The 21,852-nt window shown below is 37.1% G+C and overlaps 1 protein-coding gene across 1 annotated transcript in view; it reads left to right on the top strand.

Annotated features, from left to right (window-relative positions):
* Positions 1 to 2,808: 2,808 nt before the first annotated feature.
* RPGRIP1 (RPGR interacting protein 1) overlaps positions 2,809 to 21,852 on the top strand; it is a 91,663-nt gene continuing 72,619 nt past the window's right edge. Inside the window, 6 exon segments of the mRNA XM_068548145.1 lie at positions 2,809 to 2,848; positions 5,752 to 5,873; positions 18,532 to 18,664; positions 21,476 to 21,560; positions 21,562 to 21,729; positions 21,732 to 21,750. Coding sequence (XP_068404246.1) covers positions 5,855 to 5,873; positions 18,532 to 18,664; positions 21,476 to 21,560; positions 21,562 to 21,729; positions 21,732 to 21,750 — 424 coding nt within the window. The 5' untranslated portion in view covers positions 2,809 to 2,848; positions 5,752 to 5,854.

Below are 21,852 nucleotides of genomic sequence, written 5' to 3'. Positions count from 1 at the left end.
GATTGAGCAGGCACACTGATCCCACCAATGGAGCAGTTTGTTCCCTTCAAAGAGATCCTCAGGGCTCCAGAAAATCTCCCACTGTTGTTGCCCTTCAGGAAGAGATTTAAAGATCATTCTCCAACACCAGTAAATTTCTGTTAATCTCAAATCAAATAAATACGTTTTCAGCTTTAGTTTTAGTTGAGAAGTTGGTATGTTAAAGAATGTTTTAGCTCCAACCACAACACACATAGAGGAAAAAGCACAGCCTTCAAGCTCTGATGTGCAAAGAGTTAACATCTTAAGAGCTAAACAGAACTGTATTAACTCCTCTCTTAACAAGCCAGGAGGACAAGAGGATTCTATAGGACTGAAGGACACCAAAACAGAGAAAAGAATTAGAGAGAACTCTCTGGAGGAAGCAAGAACTGTAAGTTTATATCTAATACATATTTATAGTCTTTCATTTTATTCCTTAGGGTGTTTTGGAGAAGAGTGAAATAAGTTTATTCATTTTGTATTGTGCCTGTCTCCCAGGCATCCAGACACAGTATCACTAGGTCATCTTTAATCCTGTCACCTTCGTAACTTTATACCACATCCAACTAGTTGGCAAGTATTTTGATTCTCCTTCCTCAGTGTCTTCGTGATCTATCCCACTCTTCCATCCCCCTGCCACCATCCTTCCTAATTCAAGGCCACTTGCCTGAACCACAGCAATGTCCTAATGTTCCTCTCTGCCGGTCTCTCTAGCTCACTTATGCCAGATGAATCTTCCTAAAGCCCTTCCACAGCTCTAACTCTATTGCTCTTGTGCTTAAAATGTGTAATTCTCACCCATTGGCAGAATGAATACAATTCCTCTAATTTATATGCAAGATCTTCCAAAATATGCTTCCTTTCACCTAAATTCCCACAACTCTTCTTTCTCAAAGTTGTCATTGCCTACCTGCTACTGTCGAAGACCACCCTGCTCTTTGACCATCCCTGACTCTATTGAAACTCTCCTCTCTCTGTATAGAACGCTCTGTGTCTCCACCTGCCAAAATCCCTCCCAGACTCCCACAACCCTCCCTCCATAAAGCTTTATCTGATCCTTCAAGTAAATGTGAATTTCAGTCTTCCTTTACACTTTCATTTTGCTTTGTTCTTCTCGGATTGACTTTTTATATTTTACCTTACAGTTAAGAATGTGCTTTTCTCATTTCTCCTTTCCTCATTAATTGTTCACTTATTTTTCTTTCTTTTTTTGTGGGAAACTATGTTTTTTATTGTTATGATTGACATACAGCAGTGTATAAGTTTAAAGTATACAGCCTAATGATTTGACTTACATATATTATGAAATGATGACCACAATAAATTTAGTAAACATCTATCATCTCATATAGATACAAAATTAAAAATATAAATACATTTTTCCATGTGATGAGAACTCTTAAAATTTACCCTCTTAGCAACTTTCATATCTAACATACAGCAGTGTTAATTATATTTCTTACATAGGATATTACAACCCTGGAAATTATCTTATAACTGGAAGTTTGTACCTTTCAACTGTCTTCATCCAATTCCCATTCCACCCCACCCCCACCTCTGGTAACCACAGATCTGAGGGCTTTATTTTTCTTCTCCTTGTAGCAGCTGCACAAAATGGATACTCAGTAATATTTGTCAAATTAAGTTCAGTCCAAATTCCAGGAGTTCCTGTCATCTTTTCTGAGCATTCATACAACCGACACTAAAATTACAGAGACTACACTTTTCTCCATAGCTTCTCTTTATCTCTGTTCCAAGTTTCTTCCTCAATGCTTACATCTCCTTTGCTTCTATCCGCTTACATAAGATCGGCTCCTCCTGAGTTCCCTCACTCATTTTAAAACTATTTTCTTTAAGAGTCTATTCACAAATTGTCCCTTCCTTCCCCCAGATTTGAAGGAGCCCAATTGCAGCCCCCCTTTCAGGGACTTGACTGTTTATTGGGCCTGTTAAAGTTAGTAATGGGAAGACCTGAATTCCCAATCCATATTAAATTTAAAATAGTTAAAACCCTACTTCTATATTTTGACTCATAGGCCCACTTAACCCATGAATTTTTAGAGGATGGGAGTATTTTTGCAGCATTTCCTATGCTCCACTGAAATGCTACTGACATTCCTTTGAGCAGATTTTTTCACCTGATTTTTACATTTTTCTTCTTTTTTCTCTCTCCTGCTCAAATCAGTGACACCATTATGGCTCTCACTTCACTGTGTTCTTGGACGTGAGGGAGAATTAATGCAAAACTTTGTAAAATTATTAAAAACAACTCTAAAAAGGAAAACAATTTCTGCCACAATCCAATATCATAATAATACATCAGTTGATAAATTATTATGTATCTGCAGATACCAGGCACTCTGTTAGGTACAAAGATATCCTCAAAAGAGCTGATAGACTAGTGAAGAGACACATGATATATAAACACTACAGAGAACTGACTTATACTAACCAACATACAAGAAAATTACATATATAATATAAATCATTAACTTCTACTCATAAATACAATAGAATTATCAATTGGCCAGAGACTAGTTCAGTGAAAACAACAAAAAACGGCTAGCATTTAGCTAATATGGAGCCTGTACTAAGTGGCAAGCATTATGCAAATTTTTTATAGGCATTATCTCAATTGACCCTCATCATAACCATATGAGGTGAGTATTTCATCCCTATTTTATAGGTAAGGAAAATAAGCAGAGTGGTTAAGTAACTTGTCCATGGTCACACAGCAAAAGAAAGATGTGAATACGTGTCTTTCTTATTCCTAGGCTCTTGACCACAGTCACTATTTACAGTTCATTCTCTCCACCTTTAATCAGAGGTGAGTATAAAATCAGAGTAAGGGGAGTTGGCTGTATGATTTTAATTTTTGATGTCATCATACTGGCTTTATTCAGCAATCACTACTAAAGAGTAATTCTTTGCCCTCACTCACCTACCATTGCCCCAGTGCACTGCAACTCAATACCACTGCAACGGATTTCTTTTTGTCTTTCATTTCATTGGGTGCAAAACAAGTGATAAATTCTTCTTCCTTACATCTACTCTCCACTCCTTTTTTCCTGAGAGATTAAATCTTGTCAATTCATTGGATTTGGATGTCCCTTCATCACACCTTCACTGACAGTCTCCCCTGAGTTTTCTTTTCTGGCATTCTGATAGCCTCCATTTCATTCTTAGAGCTTCTCTGACCATTTTTAGTGGTGCTTTCCAGTGGCTCCACAGTGTTGTACAGCTTCGGTGGTGTATTTTGGAAGGGTCATAAACCAGAACAATCTTTTCTGGGTCCAGGTATTAAAGAACCACAGCATCTCTTCCTCCACTACAGCTTCATTTTTGCAAATGGCTTCAGGTCCAGAGGACGAGGTCTGTGATGCAGTCACCCCTCCTTTCCCTTCGTCTTACTTCTCTACGATAGGAGGCTGAGAAAATGGGGTAATATAGCAGACCTACGAAAGCTACTTTCAGTGTGAGGATTAACGCTAAAACAAAATGCTTTCCTTGGTTGCTTCCATTCTGTTCTTATCCTAGGACTATTGTCTAACATGTGAAAGCGTATCAACTTTTGGGTGATAGCTTCCTTAATATAGAAATCTGTAAAGATCCATTTAAAATTATGTCATTTGAAAGATATTCTCCACTTATTGTGGTTTAAAAAAGTGAAACATCACAGAACAGAATATGAATGACTCAATTCAAGTTAAATTGTCTGGAAAACAGATCAACAAAATGTTAATGTTTTCTCCCAGTAATAGAATGTCTCCATCATGCTTTTTTACCTTCTTTGTATTTCTCTACTTGTTCAAAATAAGCTTGTGAGCAAACTTCTTAAGCTGACAAGTCAAGCTAGCTTCAGCAAAAAGGGGAATTTGTTGTAAGGACATAATACTCTCCTACAGAACCTAAGGGCAGGAACAGAGACAGGCCTTGGAAAAGACTAAAATCAAGGACAGGAAGCTTTCAGGACCTTTTAACTCAGCCACTCAGTGTCATTCTCTCTCTTGACTTGTTATTCATTCACCTATTCACTTATTCAGTATATATTTATTAGGTGCCTACTACATTCTAGGAGTTGTTCAAGTGCTGGGAAATGAAGGTAAATAAGATAAACCAATTTTCTGCTTTCAAAGTCCTTATATTTTAGTGAGAGGAGGTAATAAATAAGTGTAAATAAATGAAGGTAGTTTCTGGATATGGTAAGTGTTACCAGCGAAATAAACAGGGCGACGTGACAGAGTATAACTGAATAAGTCCTCACTTTCGTTATGAAGTCAGAGAAAGTCCTCTTGGCAGATGAAAAGATGCTGAGAGACTGAAGGATAAGAAGGAACTAACCATGTGAAGAGCAAGGGAAAGGACATTCCAGCCAAGTACAAAAGTCCTGAGGCAAGAGGGAGCTTGCTGGTTCCAGGAACAGAGAGGAGGCCAGTGGCAAGGAATGTTATTTGCTAGAGGAGGAGAAATACAAAGCGTGATCTGAGAAATAGGAAGAAGGTCAGATCATAGAGGCCATGCTGACTACAGTAAGGAGTTTAGATTTTATTTTAAATGTAAAGGAAAACCACTGGACAATTTTAAGTAGGAAATGCGATGACCTGGGTTGTTTTTTAAAGAGCACTCTGGATGTTTCAGGGAGAATTGGTGGGAGGGGGATGGAGAGAGGAAAATGGGGAGAGCATTAGGAGAACATTATGGTAGTTGAGGTAAGGGACACTGGTGACTAGAATTAGAGTAGTAGCTGTGGAGACAGGGTGATACATATTTTTAGGAGGTAGCTGGAGGATTTGCTAGTGGATGACAGAAAGGGAGAAATTGAGGCTTTAGGAACTGGTGGGATGGTAATGCCATTTATGGAGATAGAGAAAGCCTGGGAGATCAAGTTTGAGAGAGAAATTAAAATTCCTGTGTGAGACAGGTGAATTTGAGATACCTAGCAGTCATGCAAGTGGAAATGATTAAAATTCTGGAAGATGTACAAACCTGAAGGTCAGGGCTGGAGACAAAAATTTTGGAAGCAACAGCATGTATACACACAGACACACAGACACACACACACACACACACACACGGTATTTAAAGCCAGGAGATTGGATATTATAATTCAGAAAAAGAGTGTTGACCAAGGTTAGAAGTGACTCTGCAGGTAGGATTTCCACAGTTATTTAGGCTACAAAGCAGAATATGGCCATCCCAGAACTCCCAAGTTTACATAATAGTCCTAGCCATTCACAGAGGCTAATTTAACTCTCTTAGTCCCATTTCCAAATGCCTGGGGAAAAGAACCTGATTGGCCCAGCTTAGGTCAGTTGTCTACCCCTGGTCTAATGAACAATGACTGTAGGAACTGGATCATAGACTATAAACTGGTTACTGGTGAGTCAGTCCGTATGAATGGAGTGGAGAGGGGTTCAGAGGCTCATTTCCTGGAGAAAGGATATGGTCATTGGCTTCCAGGCTGAGCAGACACTTTAAAAATGATTCAAAATGGTATGCATCAATTCTATAATCAGAAAAATTGATTTCATTTTGAATAAATAATGTCATTATTACTGAATGCTTGGTCTTACCCTTCAGTGTAGAGTGATCCACATCACTACAAAAAAGACTATGACATGTTATATACCATCCTGAAAGTGTTGAGGAATTCCTGCTACAACTTAAGTATAGCCTGCAGAAGGCATCCCAGAGTTGCATGTAATTGGCTGAACTTTTCCTTTATTTTAGTGTCCTGTGGGATCTCTCACAGCTTGGGAGATGATATGACATCTCATCTTCTGGTGGACAATACAGCCAAGGCCCGGTTAGAGACATAGACTCGATACCTCTGATGGTACCAGCGTCGAAAGGTAAATTCGGTGCCTGAGGATGGATGTCTTTTAGAATGAAAACAACCCTCAGTCTGTTATTGTGGGGCATCTTGCTAGCATTCACAGTGATTGCTTTGCTCTCAGGTCTTTTCTTCAATCTTCTCAACGTTTTATTCTTATATTCTTACAGTAAAATTTTTACTGTGTGGGTTTAGGAGGTGAAGATAAATGCCACCACCACAAATACCACAACAAAAGCCAAGAGCAAATGAGTGGGTCTCATTCTTCTATCCATGTGATCAGCCCTTCACTCTCACTAAACAGAGGTAGGCAATTTAAAAGGAAAGGGCAGGGACTTCCCCGGTGGTGCAGTGGTTAAGACTCCATGCTCCCAATGCAGGGGGCCCAGGTTTGATCCCTGGTCTGGGAACTAGATCCCACATGCATGTTGCAACTAAGAGTGTGCATGCCACAACTAAGGAGCCCGCCTGCTGCAACTAAGACCCAACACAACCAGATAAATAAATATATAGTTTTTTAAATTAAAAAAAATAAAAGGAAGGGGCATGGCCCCACTAGCGCTTCTTCCCCACTCACCTTAAGATGCTTTTGTAACTTTGTTCATACTCTCCCACCCCTCAGTCCTATTCATAGCTACTATTAATTCTGCTTTCACTTGATTTCACTTCTGTAAGATTTATTTCAAAGATAGGGCACTTTATGCACTGCCCATGGGTATATAAGTGGTGCCATCACTTTGGAAAAAATCTTGGCATTATCTAGTAAAATTGAACATGCAGCTTTACTTCTAGGTATAAAATTTGCAGGGATTTTTGCATATGTGTACCAAGAGACATTTATCAGAATGTTCATAGTAACGTTGTTCATAAGAATAAAAAATGGAAACAACATAAATGTCCATTGATCAGAAAATGAATACACACTGACATATAATTATACACTGAAATAAATTTTTCTTTATAATAAATAATTTTCTTTATAAAATTATAAAGAAATACAAGGCAGTTATTAATACAATATTCAAGATAGTGGTCCCTCTGGGAGAAGAAGGGAATAGTATGGGTGAGGAACTTACAGAGGGTATTAGTAATCTCCTGTTTCGTAAGCTGGTATGTATGTATGTGTACGCTTTATTATTATTCTTTAAACTGTCCGTATATGTTTTATTTCCTCATTTATATGTGTGAGATAGAAAAAATAACATATATAGTAATATTTATATAATAATACATGTATAATGTATGTTGTATATAATACATATATATTATACATAATAGTTTTATTGGGATATAAATTACATAACATAAAATTCACTCTTTTAAAGTATACAATTTCTTAATTTTTACTATATTCACAGAGTTGTGCATTCATCTCCAGTACCTAATTTTAGAACATATCATTACCTCCCCCAAGAAACCTTATAGCAGACATTCCCCATGTCCCCACTCCCTGCCCCTGGTAATCACTTTAAGTCTCTATGGATTTGCCTATTCTGGACATTTTATATAAATGGAATCATATAATATATGATTTTTTGTGTCTGGCTTCTTTCACTTAGCATAATATTTTCAAAGTCCATCCAAGTTGTAACATTTATCAATACTCCAATCCTTTTTATTGCTGAATAATAATACCACATTTTGTTTATACACTGATCAGTTGATGGACATTTGAGTTATTTTCACTTTTTGGCTATTGTAAGTAATGCTGGTATGAACATTTGTGTACAAGTTTTCATGTGGACATATGTTTTCATTTCTCTTAGGTATATACCTAGAAGTGGAATTGCTGGGTCATATGGTAATTCTATGTTAGTTCGAGGAACTGCCAAACTATTTTTGAAAGCAGTTGCACATTTTTACATCCCTACTAACAATTCATGAAAGTTCTGATTTCCTCATATCCTCACTGAGGTGTTGTTGTTATTGTTGTTGTTGTTATTGTTACTGAGGTGGTATCTCGTGTTGTTTTTTTAATTTATTCTTTCTTTTTGTGGTTTTGATTTGCATTTCCCTAATGAATAATCATGTTGAACATCTTTCATGTGTTTATCAGCCATTTGTATATCTTCTTTGGAAAAATGTCTCCTCAGATCCCTTGCCTATTTTTAAATTGGGTTATTTGCCTTTATATTGTTGGTTGTTAAGAGTTCTTTATGAATTTTGGATACACGTCTCTTAACAGATATATGATTTGCAAATATTTTTGCCATTCTGTTGGTTGTCTTTTCACTTTCCTGATAGTGGCCTTTGAAGCACAAAAGTTTTTAATTTTGATGAAGTCCAATTTATTTATTTATTTTTTGATACTTGTGCTTTTGGTTCCATGTCTAACTTCATAGTGTCATGTCTAATACTGCATGGCCCAAGGTCACAAAGGTTTATTTCCATATTTTCTTCTAAGAATTTTATACTTCTAGCTCTTACATTTAGGTCTGTGATCCATTTTAAGTTTATTTTTAACATGGTTTGAGGTAAGGATCCAACTTCATTCTTTTGCATGAGTCTATCCAGTTGTCCCAGCACCATGTGTTGAAGAAGTTATCCTTTCCCTACTGAATTTTCTTGGCACACTTGTCAAAAATCAATTAGCCATACATGTATGGGTTTATTTCTGGACTCTCAATTATATTCCACTGATCTACATGCCTATCCTATGGCAATATCATGGATTATTATAGCTTTGTAGTAAGTTGAAATCAGGATGTGAAAAATAACTTTGTTATTTTTCAAGATTATTTTAGCTATTCTGGATCCCTTGTATTTCTATCTGAACTTTAGGATCAGATTGTCAATATCTGCCCCCCAAGAAAAAAGCCAACTGGAATTTTGATAGAGATTACATTGAATCTATACATGAATTTTGGAAGTTTTGCAGTGTTATCAATATTAAGTCTTCAAATCCATGAACTTGGGTTATCTTTCTATGTACTTAAACAGTCTTTAATTCCTTTCAATGATGTTTTATAACTTTTGGTGTACAAGTTTTATACTTCTTTGTTAAGTTTATTCTTATGTATTTTTTTTTGATGCTATTGTAAATGGAATTGATTTCTTAATTTTATTTTCAGATTGTTCGTTGCTAGTATATAGGAATACCATTGATTCTTACATATTGATCTTATACCCTGAAACTTTACTGAACTCATTTACTAGTTCTAATAGATTTTTTAGTAGATTCCTTAGAATTGTCTAGATAAAAGAAATAGACAATATTCATTGTCTGTGAATAGAGATAGTTTTACATATTTCTTTCTAATTTAGATGCCTTTTATTTCTTTTTCATGCCTCATTTCCATAGATAGAATCTCCAGTAAAATGTTGAATAGAAGTGGCAAGAGTGGACAACCTTGTCTTTTTCCTGCTCTTATGGGGGAAGCTTTCAGTCTTTTACTATTAAGCATGATTTTAGCTGTGAGTTTTTTGTAGATGACACTTATCAGGTTGGAGAAATTTTCTTCTGTTAGCAATTAGTTGAGTGTTTTTTATCATGAAAAGATGTTGGATTTGTCAAATTTTTTTTTCTGTGTCTATTGATATGATCATGTGGGTTTTGTCCTTTGTTCTATTAATATGATACATTAAATTGATTGATTTTCATCTGTTAAACAAAGATTGCATTCCTGGGATAAGTTACATTTGGTTATGGTGCATAATTCTTTTCATATGTTGCTGGATTCAGTTTGCTATTATTTTTTTGAGGATTTTTTTGTCCGTAGTAATAAGGGATCTGTAGTTTCCTTTCTTGCGATGACTTTGGTTTTGGCCTTATATGATAAGTTGGGACGTGTTCCCTCTTTTAATTTTTGGAAGAGTTTGTGTAGGATTGATATTAATTCTTCTTTATACATTTGGTAGAAGTCATCAGTGAAGTCATGTGGGCTTGGGGTTTTCTTTGTGGGAAGTTTTTTATTACAAATTCAATTCTTCTACTCAGTCTATTCAGATTTTCTGTTTCCTCTTAAGTCAGTTATAGTAGTTTGTGTCTTTCCAGGAATTTATCTACTTTACCTAGGTTATCTAATTTGTTGACACACAATTGTTTGTAGGATTCCCTCATAATTCTTTTTATTCCTTTAAGGTTGGTAGTGACATCCTCTTGTTCATTCTTGACTTTAGTAATTTGAGCCTTTTTTTCTTTGTTGATTTTGTTGATCTTTTAAAGAACCGACTTTGGTTTTATTGACTTCCCTATTGTTTTTCTATTCTCTATTTCATATATTTCTGCTATAATCTTTATTATTTTCTTTCTCTGCATGCTTTGGGTTTAGTTTCCTCTTCTTTTTTCTAATTTCTTAAGGTGAAAGTTAGGTAATGGATTTGAAATCTTTTTTTCTTTTTAATGCAGGCATTTACATCTGTAAATTTCCCTGTTAACCCTGCTTTAGCTGCATCCTATGTTTTGGTATGTTGTGTTTTCATTTGCATATTTAATATAAAAAATGTTTTAAAAAAAAGGAGGACCCATGATGGGACCTAGTCCAGCTGGGATGTGACAAATTCCTCATAGTCTCTAGAGCTTGTTCAATTATTGATTCTAAATGAATCATATTTTTTTGTTTCTTTTTTATTCAGATGTAGTTGATGTACAATATTACATAAGTTACAGGTGTACCACATAGTGATTCGCAGTATTTAAAGGTCATACTCCGATTGGTTATTATAAAATATTGACTATGTTCCCTGTGATATACAATACACCTTATAGCTTATTTATTTTATACATAATAGTTGGTACCTCTGAATCCTCTACCCCTATCTTGACCACCCCCCCCCCCCCCCGGCTGGTAACCACTAGATTTTTCTCTATATCTGCAAGTCTGTTTCTTTTTTGTTATATTAATTTGTTTTATTTTTTAGATTCCACACATAAGTGATATCATACAGTATATGTCTTTCTCTGTCTAACTTATTTCACTTAGCATAATACCCGCCAAGTCCATCCATGTTGCTGCAAATGGCAAAATTTCATTCTTTTTTAATGGCTGAATAGTACTCCATTTTGTGTGTGTGTGTGTGTGTGTGTGTATGTGTGTATATACATACACACATACACACACACACACACTTTATCCATTCATCTGTTGTTGGCCACTTAGGTTGCTTCTATATCATGGCAATTGTAAATAATGCTGCTATGAATATTGGGGTGCATGTATCTTTTCAAATTAGTGTTCTTGTTTTTTTTTGGGTGTATACCAGGAGTGGAATTTCTGTGTTGTATGGTAGTTATATTTTTAGTTTTTTGAGAAACCTCCATACTGTTTTCCACAGTGGTGGCACCAATTTACATTTCCACCAACAGCGTATGAAGGTCCCCTTTTCTCCATATCCTCAGCAATATTTTTGTTCTTTTTGATGATACCGTTTTGACAGGTGTGAGGTAATATCTCATTGTGGTTTTAATTTGCATTTCTCTAAATGTTAATGATGTTGAGAATCTTTTCATGTGCCTATCGACCATCTGTATGTCTTCTTTGGAAAAATGTCTGTTCAGGTCTTCTGCACATTTTTTAATCAGTTGTTTGTTTTTTTGATGTTGAGTTGTATGAGCTGTTTATATATTTTGGATATTAACCTCTTACTGGTCATATTTCAGATTTTCTTCCATTCAGTAGGTTGTCTTTTCATTTTGTTGATGGCTTCCTTTGCCGTGCAAAAGCTTTTAAGTTTAGTTAGGTCCCATTTGTTTATTTTTGCTTTTATTTCCTTTGCTTTAGGAGACAGATCCAAAAAAATATTGCTACAATTTATGTCAAAGAGTGTTCTGCCAGTGTTTTCTTCTAGGGGTTTTATGGTTTCTGTTCTTACATTCAGGTCTTTAATCCATTTTGAGTTTTTGGTATATATGGTATTAGAGAATGTTCTAATTTCATTCTTTTACATGTAGCTGTCCAGTTTTCAGCCCCACTTATTAAAGAGGCAGTCTTTTCTGCATTGTATAGTCTTGCCTCCTTTGTCATAAATTAATTGACCATAAGTGCATGGGTTTATTTCTGGGCTTTCTATTCTGTTCTTTTGATGTATGTGTCTCTTTTTGTGCCAGTACCCTACTGTTTTGAATACTGTAGCTTTATAGTATAATCTGAAGTCAGTGTGTGTGATTCCTCCAGCTCTGTTTTGGCTATTTGAGGTCTTTTGTGTTTCCATACAAATTTTGAAATTCTTTGTTCTGGTTCTGTGAAAAATGCCATTGGTATTTTGATAGGGATTGCATTGAATCTGTAGATTGCCTTGGGTAGTATGGTCACTTTAACAATATTAATGCTTTCAATTCATGAACATAGTATATCTTTCCATCTGTTTGTGTTGTCATCAGTTTCTTTCATCAGTGTCTTATAAATAGTTTTCCATACAGGTTTTTTACCTCCTTAAGCATGTTTATTCCTAGATATTTTATTCTTTTGATGAGATAGTAAATGGGATTGTTTTCTTAATTTCTCTTTCTGATAGTTTATGTTTAGTGTATAGAAATGCAACAAATATCTATATATTAATTTTATATATTGCAACATAACTGAATTCACTGATGAGCTCTAGTAGTTTTCTGGTGGTGTTTTTAGGATTTTCTATGTATAGTATCATGTCATCTGCAAACAGTGACAGTTTTACTTCTTCTTTTCAAATTTGGATTCCCTTTATTTCTTTTTCTTCTCTAATTACTATGGCTAGGACTTCCAAAACTATGTTGAATAAAAGTGGTGAGAGTGGACATCCTTGTCTTGTTCCTGATCTTAGAGGAAATGCTTTCAGCTTTTCACTGTTGAGTATGATGTTAGCTGTAGGTTTGTCACATATGGCCTTTATATGCAGGACCCTCAGGTTGGGGATCCCAGTGTGGGGCTCAGACCTCTCACTCCTTTGGGAGAACCTCTGCAATGTAATTATTCTCCAGTTTGTGGGTCACCCACCTGAGGGTATGAGACTTGACTATACCACGCCCCTACCCATCTCGTCGTCATGGTTCTTTATGTCTTTGTAGAAGTTCTTTTCTGGTTTTCTTTGGCTGTAGAACATCTTTCCTTGTAGGTTCTGGTCTTTTTAATTGATACTTGTTCTGCGGATAGTTGTGATTTTGGTGTGACTGTAAGGGGAGGTGAGGTCAGGGTCTTTCTACTTGGCCATCTTGGCCGATCTCTGGGAGGTATTTTTAAATGTCAGCATTTTGAAGAAGAATTGAGACTTCAGAACTGGAGCAGAAGTTCAGCAAAATTTTTAAAGGCGTTGGACTTGATGTTGACTTCCTGAGGACTGGATTAGTATACACTTCCTGCTTAGCTTTCCATTGGCCCTGAAGATGAAAATATGAAGAACTTCCAAACCATTAGGTTCAGAAGCAGGTACCTGCAGGTTTGAAGAGAGGAGAAAGCTAGATCATAATTTTTAATAAGTGAAAAATCTACTATGTTCCTGATGTCTTTTAACAGTGCATAACTGGGGATTTTGTGCTTCTCAAAGCTTTAACTGTTAATACCATGAACAAAGCACATGAAACATGAACTGGCTGAGATCATTGTCAAAGTTGGAAAAGTCATAGAACTACTGACAGGAAAACCCTGTGCAGGAAATAATCATCTAGAGAATTCAGTCAGTTTGGGGACCATCCACACAACCAAAAATTTAAAAGAACTCAGTATTTCTTCAGCACGGTAAAGGACGTATGGAAGAAGGTGCCAAAGCAAAGGTTTTACACATTTGATTTGTGGGAAAAGAAACTTTTCTAGGTGTCATTACAAACTGTGTCCAATCCCCTTCTGTTATTTATGAAATAACTAAAAGTAAACCAAGTAAAGTGCTTGCTGTAAATGAAGATTTTCATAAAGGTTTCTGGTCATGTTACAAATTTTCTTTCTAGTGACCATACTTTCCTGTTAAGTTAAGGAAATCAGCTGCATGAGCTGCATCATTTTTAAGTTCATTGGTTTGGAAGTTGTATCTTTTTTTTTTCATTCTAAGCAATCTTGAATTTATCTTAGAAACTCTGCTCTGGAAGAAGAAAAATGTTTGATCCCATACAGATAAAACCACATTAAGGGAATATTTTATAGTACATATTTAAAAATTAATTTTAATATTTTTTCTGTTATCAACAATTCCAAAAAAAGGTAATAAAAGTATTTGTGGTATGGTTAAACTGTATAACTAAAAATGTTGACATTATAAAATTTAAAAGAGAAAGAAAAAGAACAGGACACAATATAATGTAAAAAATTCTTGGCCAGTACACTACCAGAACTGATGGGGTACTTCTCTGCCATTGCAAACAGGTATGAATCAGTGGGCCACTCAGCTGGCACAAGCCAGTATGTTTCAGCAGTGCCATGGATAAAAAGATAGCCCACATAATTGGGAGACTAATTTCATTCAAATATATTGAGGATAGTGGGAGCTTGTTTGTCACTGAGAAGAAAGATGCAAATATGGGAAGAGACAAGGCTAGAATAAACCATATGATTTTGGATTTTATATTAAGGTATCAGAGTGCACTCATGGTTTCTAGCATATAGAAATAGATATAGGTGTGTGTGTGTGTGTGCGCGCGTGCGCCCGTGCACACACCTGTGTACATACACGTACACTTCCTGACTCTGTCAGCTGAGAGGACATAGCCATAAGAACACATAATACCCGGATCTTGGCTTTTAAATACCATTCTTCACTAACAGGTACCAGAGGCTCAGGTAGGGAAAGCACAAGGTGAGCCTAGAATATCTTATTGTGCCAGAAAATATGAAAGTTCTCAAAAAATCATGGAGATATTTTTAAAGGACAGCAGAACCAGCTGGAAGGGCTCACACTGGCCAAATCTGGGACAATTTGAGCATCAAAAGGAGTAATGATATTGATGGATTATAGCCCATTGAATAAAACAGAAATCCATGAGATCATACAGATATAAATAAACAGATGAATTAATAAACAGAGTGAAGGGAAATCTCTTATAGTAGAATGCCAACTAATAAATGTAGAAGGAATAATGGAATTAGAAACTCACCATTTGGTGACCATGATAGTGATAATTAATTCAGGCAAGTATTATTAAATAATGCTAAAGCTAGTAGGTGAAAATTTTATAGTGTCATAATTTAAAAGTTTAATGTCATACAACGTTGTCATACAATGTAAAATTATTTCCTCACAAAATAATTATTAGTTAATAGGTTTTAAAAAGACTTGTCAATTAACTTTATGGTAGACAAAACTATCAGACACCCTCTTAACCAATAACTGAAGTTAACATTAATGGTAATGAGACTGGTGGAGATACCAACATTATGTGCCTCCTGATATAATGCACTGAGAAGAGTATAGCTTCAGTTCTGTGGGATTCCTGCCCCAAATGCATAACCTGAACCCATTATGAAGAAACATCAGACAAATCCTAACTGAGGGGCATTCTACAAAGGAAATGGCCTTTACTCTGTGCCCTTAAAATGTCAAAGTCATGAAAGACAAGGAGAAACTAAAAAAACTATTCTAGAGTGAAGCAGACTAAAGAGACATGGCAATCGAATGCAACACATGATCCTGAATTGTTGAAATTTGAATGGTCTATGGGTTAGATGGTAAAATGATATTAATGTTAATTTCCTGATTTTGATGGATGTACTGTGCCTATGTACATATGTTCTTCTTTTTAGGAAATATACAGTGAATTCTTTAGAAGTAATGGGACATCGTGTCTATAATTTCCTTTTAAGTGGTTCCAAAAAGTAATATGTAGAAAATATATGTAGTATTATATATTATGTAACATATATATGTAGAAAGAGAGAGGAAGAATAGGATAAGGCAAATGAAGTAAAAGGTAACAATTGTGGAATCTAAGTGAAGGGGATATAGGAGTTCTGTGTATTATTCTTGCAAATTTTCTGTAATTTTGAAATTATTTCAAAATAAAAACTTATTAAAAGAATCGTAAGAAAATAAATGAAGAAAGACTTTAAAAATTGTGAAAAAAATTGTGAATCACTATATATTGTACACCTATAACTTATATAATATTGTATATCAACTATATTTCAAGTTAAAAAAAAAGAGGAAAGACATTATTTATTGCTTTTCTTTTAGGAACAAAATAATTAGAAGATGTTATAACAAATGAGGATGAATAAACCCTAGTGGCAATTATGGCTAACCTGTCTAGCTGAGCCAAAGCTAGTTGATTCATGTGAGATAGATGGGGAAAAGAAGTCTCCAGAAGGGAAGCCAAGCACCTGGCCCAAGGCCTGGGAGTTTTACTTGATTTCCAAAAGGTTAAATCATTCGTCTGCAGGGATTGTATTGCGGGAGGGGAGAGATTGGTTACTGGAAAAAAGGAGGAGGGGGATGACTTGCCTGAATCAGGAATTGCTGGGGTCATGCTGGTCTTCTTGAGACCAAATAGATTGCATAGATAGAGATCCAAACTCCTTTAGATAATATTATCTGCTTGGGAAGACTGTGTCATTAACTGAACAAACAGTCTTTCAGTATCATTTAATCAGTCAAGACTATTCATAGAAAGTCATTGTGTGGGAAGTCTTAGCCTCATAGGAAGATATCTGAGACACAGCTGACTTAATCTGGGTCAGGAGGGTTAATGATTCGCTGGAGGAAGGAATAGAATCAGAGACTAGCCAGATCCCTGACTTCCATGAATTCATCTCACCTCAAGACTTCTCCTTCATATGCATGATTTTCATCTGCAATGATTACACATGTTATTACCCACTCTGTTTTCATCTTCTCTCATTCCTATCCTAACATAAAGAGGTCCTTCAAAATTAGGCAGTAGGGTGGCTTCTTGCCTAGAGGGACCAACTCAAGACACAGACTGAGAGAAAAAAAGTCTGCAAAACATATATACAACAAAGAGCTTATATTCAGAATTTACAAAGAGCTCTTACAACTCAACAATAAAAATATTTTTAAAAATCCAACAATAAAAAATGAGCAAAAGATTTGAACACACGCTTTATTTAAGAAGAAATGCAAATAGCATAGAGCATACAAGAAATGTTCAACATCATTTGTCATTAAGGAAATGTAAATTAATAATGCAAATTAATACACTTAAAACCACTATATACCCACTAGGATGGCTAAAATTTAAAAGACCAAGTGTTGATGAGATGTAGAGGAATGGGAACTCTCATACACTGCTGGTGGGAATATAATATGGTATAATCCCTTTGGAAAACAGTGTGGCAATTTTTTAAAAAAGTTAAACATGCACCTACCTTATGACCCAACTATTTCACTCCTGTGTATATACCCAGAGAAATGAAACCATATGTTACACAAAGATTTATACACAGATATTTATAGTAGCTCTGTTTGTAATAACCAAAAACGAAATAATCCAAATGTCCATCGACAGTAAACGGATAAATAAATTATGGTTTATCCAGAATACTACCAGCAATCAAAAGGAACTATTGATAAATGAAACACCACGTATGAATCTCAAAATAATACTCCTGAGTGAAAGAAGTCAGACAGAAAAAAAAAAAAAGGGACTTCCCTGGAGGTCCAGCAGTTAAGACCCCACACTTCCAATGCAGGGGACGCGGTTTCAGTCCCTGGTTGGGGGCATGGCACAGTGTAGCGCCACCCCACCCCCGCCCCCCACTCCAAAAAAAAAACACTGGGTATATAATGGATGATTCGAACTATATAAAATTCTAGAAAATGGAAACTACTTTGAAGTGACATAAAACATATGTATCGGTGGTTGCCTGGGAACAAAGGTGTGGGTTGGGGCTAGGATGGGGTGGAGAGGAATGGATTGCTAAGGGGCACAAGGAAACTTGGCAATAATGGATGTGTTCATTATCTTTTTTTTCTTCTTTTTTCTTCTTTTATATGTTCATTATCTTAATTGTGGTGATGGTTTCACAGATACATACCTATGTCAAAATTAGTCAGATTTTACACTATTAAGTATGTTCAGTGTAATACATGTCAATTATACTTCAATAAAGTTATTTTTTTTAAAAACTTACATTTCATCATTTCCAAAGGATAGATTGGAGAGGTGGTAGTGGTACCTTAGGTGGTTCTGAGACTAGGGTTCTGAGCTCTCTTTCTTCCAGGGAAGGAGCTGTATTTTGAGCTCTGGGTTTTAGAATGGCTGCTACCATATCAGAGCTGACTCTAGACTAGTGAACACTCACACACTCAAAGGTGTACTGTAGTTTCCTCTGCCTTGATCAAGCAGAGGCTCTATTCTAAGGAGGCAGCTTTGGGGACAATTTCTCCACACCACGGAAACAAAGGCGATGACTCTTGGTACTCAAGAAAGGTTTCTATCCTTTTCCTTACTGGGGATTTGAAGACAGTTGTGGGCACAATCCTTATCTAGGTCCAAATTATCTAATGAGGAGGAAAAATAAAAGAGTGGATTAAAAATAAAAATTAAGTAGACTAAAAGCCCTATTTGATACTTTTAGAAAGAGAATATGCTTTCCAGACACGAGGTTGAGTCATATGCTGGAATGATTTTCCACATCCAGGAGTGACGTGGAATGATAAAGAGGTCCATTGGTACACATTTCTTATACTTCCTGAATTTCCTCTTAAACACATGACTCAAAATAGATTCAAGCCCTCTGGGCAAGATGTGGTGAGCGATATGATGGGTTAAAAAATTACATGTAAAAATAATCTTCATTTACCCTCTCCTGGGACTTTAGGTAAGAATATAAAGACTCAACTACCCTTGAGCAGGATGACCCGGGAAGAATTGGAGGACAGTTTGTTTCGTCTTCGTGAAGAGCACATGTTGGTGAAGGAGCTTTTTTGGAAGCAACAGGATGAGATCAAAAGGTACCCAGAGTTCTCCTTAAGTCTTTAAAAGCTGTATCTACACCAGGCCTACACCACAATAAACCAAAAAGAATACATTTTCCTAAGATGTCTACACCAGAAAACAATTCAAATGTCAAGGATGGTTAACTCCAAAAATAATTTTTGAAGCAATATTGCTTTATTCTGTTTTCTTGCGAAACACATCAATAGACTGTGGCCATAGTTCATAAAGCATCATCAGAGTTATTCCAACCCAAAGAACAAGAGACTGGGCAGGCTCCTGCCCTGGTCACAAAAGAGAGAACGGGGACCGGGGAATGGCCAAAATCTCAGGGGACCAAAGGCTGCAGGGGCAAGTAAGAGAAGGGGTTTTTATTTACAAAACAAAACCAAAAATCGTATTGATCATTTACTGTATGCAGGCATGTTATACGTGCTTTATATGTGTTAACTCATTTAATACTATTTAATACTATGAAAGAATCATCATTAAGAATGAAAGGGAGCACAAAGAGGTTAAGTAACTTGCCCAAGGTCATAGCCAGTGGGTGGCAGAGCTGAAAGCTCTTAACTCCAAAATATGCCATACACAGTGACTTTAGGGTACTGGCTTTCAAAAGTGTAGCTTTTGGGTGCAGACCTGGAAAAGAATCTGAGATGGGGTGTGGGTAGATAAATAGACAGGGAGAATGAGAGTTCCGAAAGTCTGGGGTTAATATCTAGGACACATTTTGAAGATATTTGTGTCAATGCCTCCCAGCCAGAGACCAGCAGGAACACACCTATAGCTGGGCAAGTTGGGTTAATTACTGCTGTAGCTTGAAAAAGTGCATACCATGGGCATCTCAGTAAGACTGTTAGAAAGAGCCTATTACAGGATTTTGGCTTCAGTTGGGTGATTTTGGCTTCAGTTGGGTGATTTGGGGGAGGGTCCAAGGTAACAGAAGTTTGCTCTAGATTTGGTACTGTCAGAAAGCAGGGGCAGTTCTATGTTTGGATATCTCAATGTCTTATCTACAGAGAGGTTAGACTAGAGTGAGGCTAAAGCTGTAATCGGGAAAGAAGCAGCAGTCACTCATATTAGCCAGGAGAGGAGCACGTTTGGTATTCTGCAGGCAGCAGAGTGAACTTGTTTTTGTCTGGGCTGAGACGAAAGTATGTAGTGGCCTTGTTTGGTATCACTCTGTCATGGTCTCAGAGTGGCCTTCTGTGATGTTGTTGTTCTGTGAGATTATGTCCAACAGCGCAATAACATGGCCTAGTTGTGAATGCCAGGCCACCAAACAACACTGAGGACTAGCTATGTCAGACCAATTCCCCGATGTCAAGAGCATCGCTTTGCTTTCTCATTGGTAATCTCCAGGAGTGGTTCAGAGCTTCATTTAGAATCTACAGTATTGCAGGCTTCCACTGTATGCCAACACTCTTCAGAATTGGAGATTCTTTTATATTGTGGAGAACTCGAGAATCCAGTGAAGTCAGATGGTTGCATGGGCCAAAAAACCTTGTCTGTTGGTCAGTAACCAAAAAGTACCTGAGGTTATAGATGGTGGCTAAATTGGATTCTATCCCCTCAGACTTGGGGCAAGTTACCTAGCTGTTTAATGCCTTGATCTCTTTATCGGGATATAATGATATGTAATAATAATAGCTAACTCCTACAGTGCTTACAACGCACCATCACTGTTCAAAGCCCTTTATATGTATTAACTTATTTTATCCTCATAACAATCCAATGAGCAGGTACTATTTTTATCTTTATTTATAGATGAGGAAACTGAGCACAAAAGGTTAATGACATGCCCCAGGCCACATAGTCAGTAAATGTCAGAACTGGCAGGCAGTGGGAACACAGAATCTGATGGTAATGGTTAAAAGTATGATTTTAGGTCAAGATAATAAATAGTGATTGACTATCCATTGTAGGTAAGGCTCGGTGTAAGCAGGGTGGGTACAGAGGAATAATCCTTAGAGTGGGCACATATACAGGAATGTGTGGACAATTGGGACTGGAGAAGTAAATATTAAAATTTCTACGTATATTTAATTGTCTCGCTGTTAAAAATTAGTATTTTTTTCTGTTTTATAATGACCATAATTCATTAGTACAAAAGAAACTGTATATAATTTAAAAATAAGTATACACACGAATATACTGAGGACTGCCTCATTTTTTACTAAAAGAGTGTGTGAGCACTGTAACAGAATGAACAAAGACAGACACCAAGATGTCCCTGCTCTGAAAGAGTTACAGTGTATTGGGGGCAGAAAATTAATTTTTTTTTCCTTTTTTTTTAGAAAGGAACTTGATTAGATACCAAGGGTGGGGGAATTCTTTTTTTTTTTAGACACCAATTATACTTGAACATTTGTTATTTTATTTTATTTTATTTTTAATTAATTTATTTATTTTTGGCTGTGTTGGGTCTTCGTTTCTGTGCGAGGGCTTTCTCTAGTTGTGGCAAGCGGGGGGCCACTCTTCATCGCGATGCACGGGCCTCTCACTATCGCGGCCTCTCTTGTTGCGGAGCACAGGCTCCAGACGCGCAGGCTCAGTAGTTGTGGCTCACGGGCCTAGTTGCTCCGCGGCATGTGGGATCTTCCCAGATCAGGGCTCGAACCCGTGTCACCTGCATTAGCGGGCAGATTCTCAACCACTGCGCCACCAGGGAAGCCCAGAAAATTAATTTTTAAGTGTAAATAGTGGACTACAGCACATAAGTTTATATCAGAGATCAATTCAGATTATTAACCACCAGATAAACTGTAGAGATAGTAACTGTCATAGAAGGAGAGGGCACGAGCCACCAGCTCTCTTTTTGCCCACAGGATGAGGACAGCCTTGCTCCGGTCAGCTGCAGCAGGCCGGGACCGGAAGGCCGAGGTGGCAGCGGCGGAGCAGCTCTCGGGGCCTGCTGGGCGGCGGCGGAACGCGGGTTGGCGGCAGCGGCCCCCCAAGCACCTGCGCCCTCCGCTGCACGGCCTGCAACTGCAGTTCCAGCGCGTCGGCCCCCCTGCTCCCCGTTGCACCCAGCCTCGCGTCCACGCGGGACACAGACAGCTCCACACCGCCGGGGCAGCGGGGGCCGAGAAACCCAAGAGGGGTGAGGCTCAGGGCCAAGTCCCCGACAGGGCCAAAACACTGGGAAGGATTGACTTGCCAGCCACATTTTCCTCCCACTGCTTTATTCCGCCCACCACGCCCA

The sequence above is a fragment of the Eschrichtius robustus genome, chromosome 1, assembly GCF_028021215.1.
Source record: "Eschrichtius robustus isolate mEscRob2 chromosome 1, mEscRob2.pri, whole genome shotgun sequence".
NCBI classification, from domain to species: Eukaryota; Metazoa; Chordata; class Mammalia; order Artiodactyla; family Eschrichtiidae; genus Eschrichtius; species Eschrichtius robustus.
This window is presented reverse-complemented; position numbering and strand designations above follow the sequence as displayed.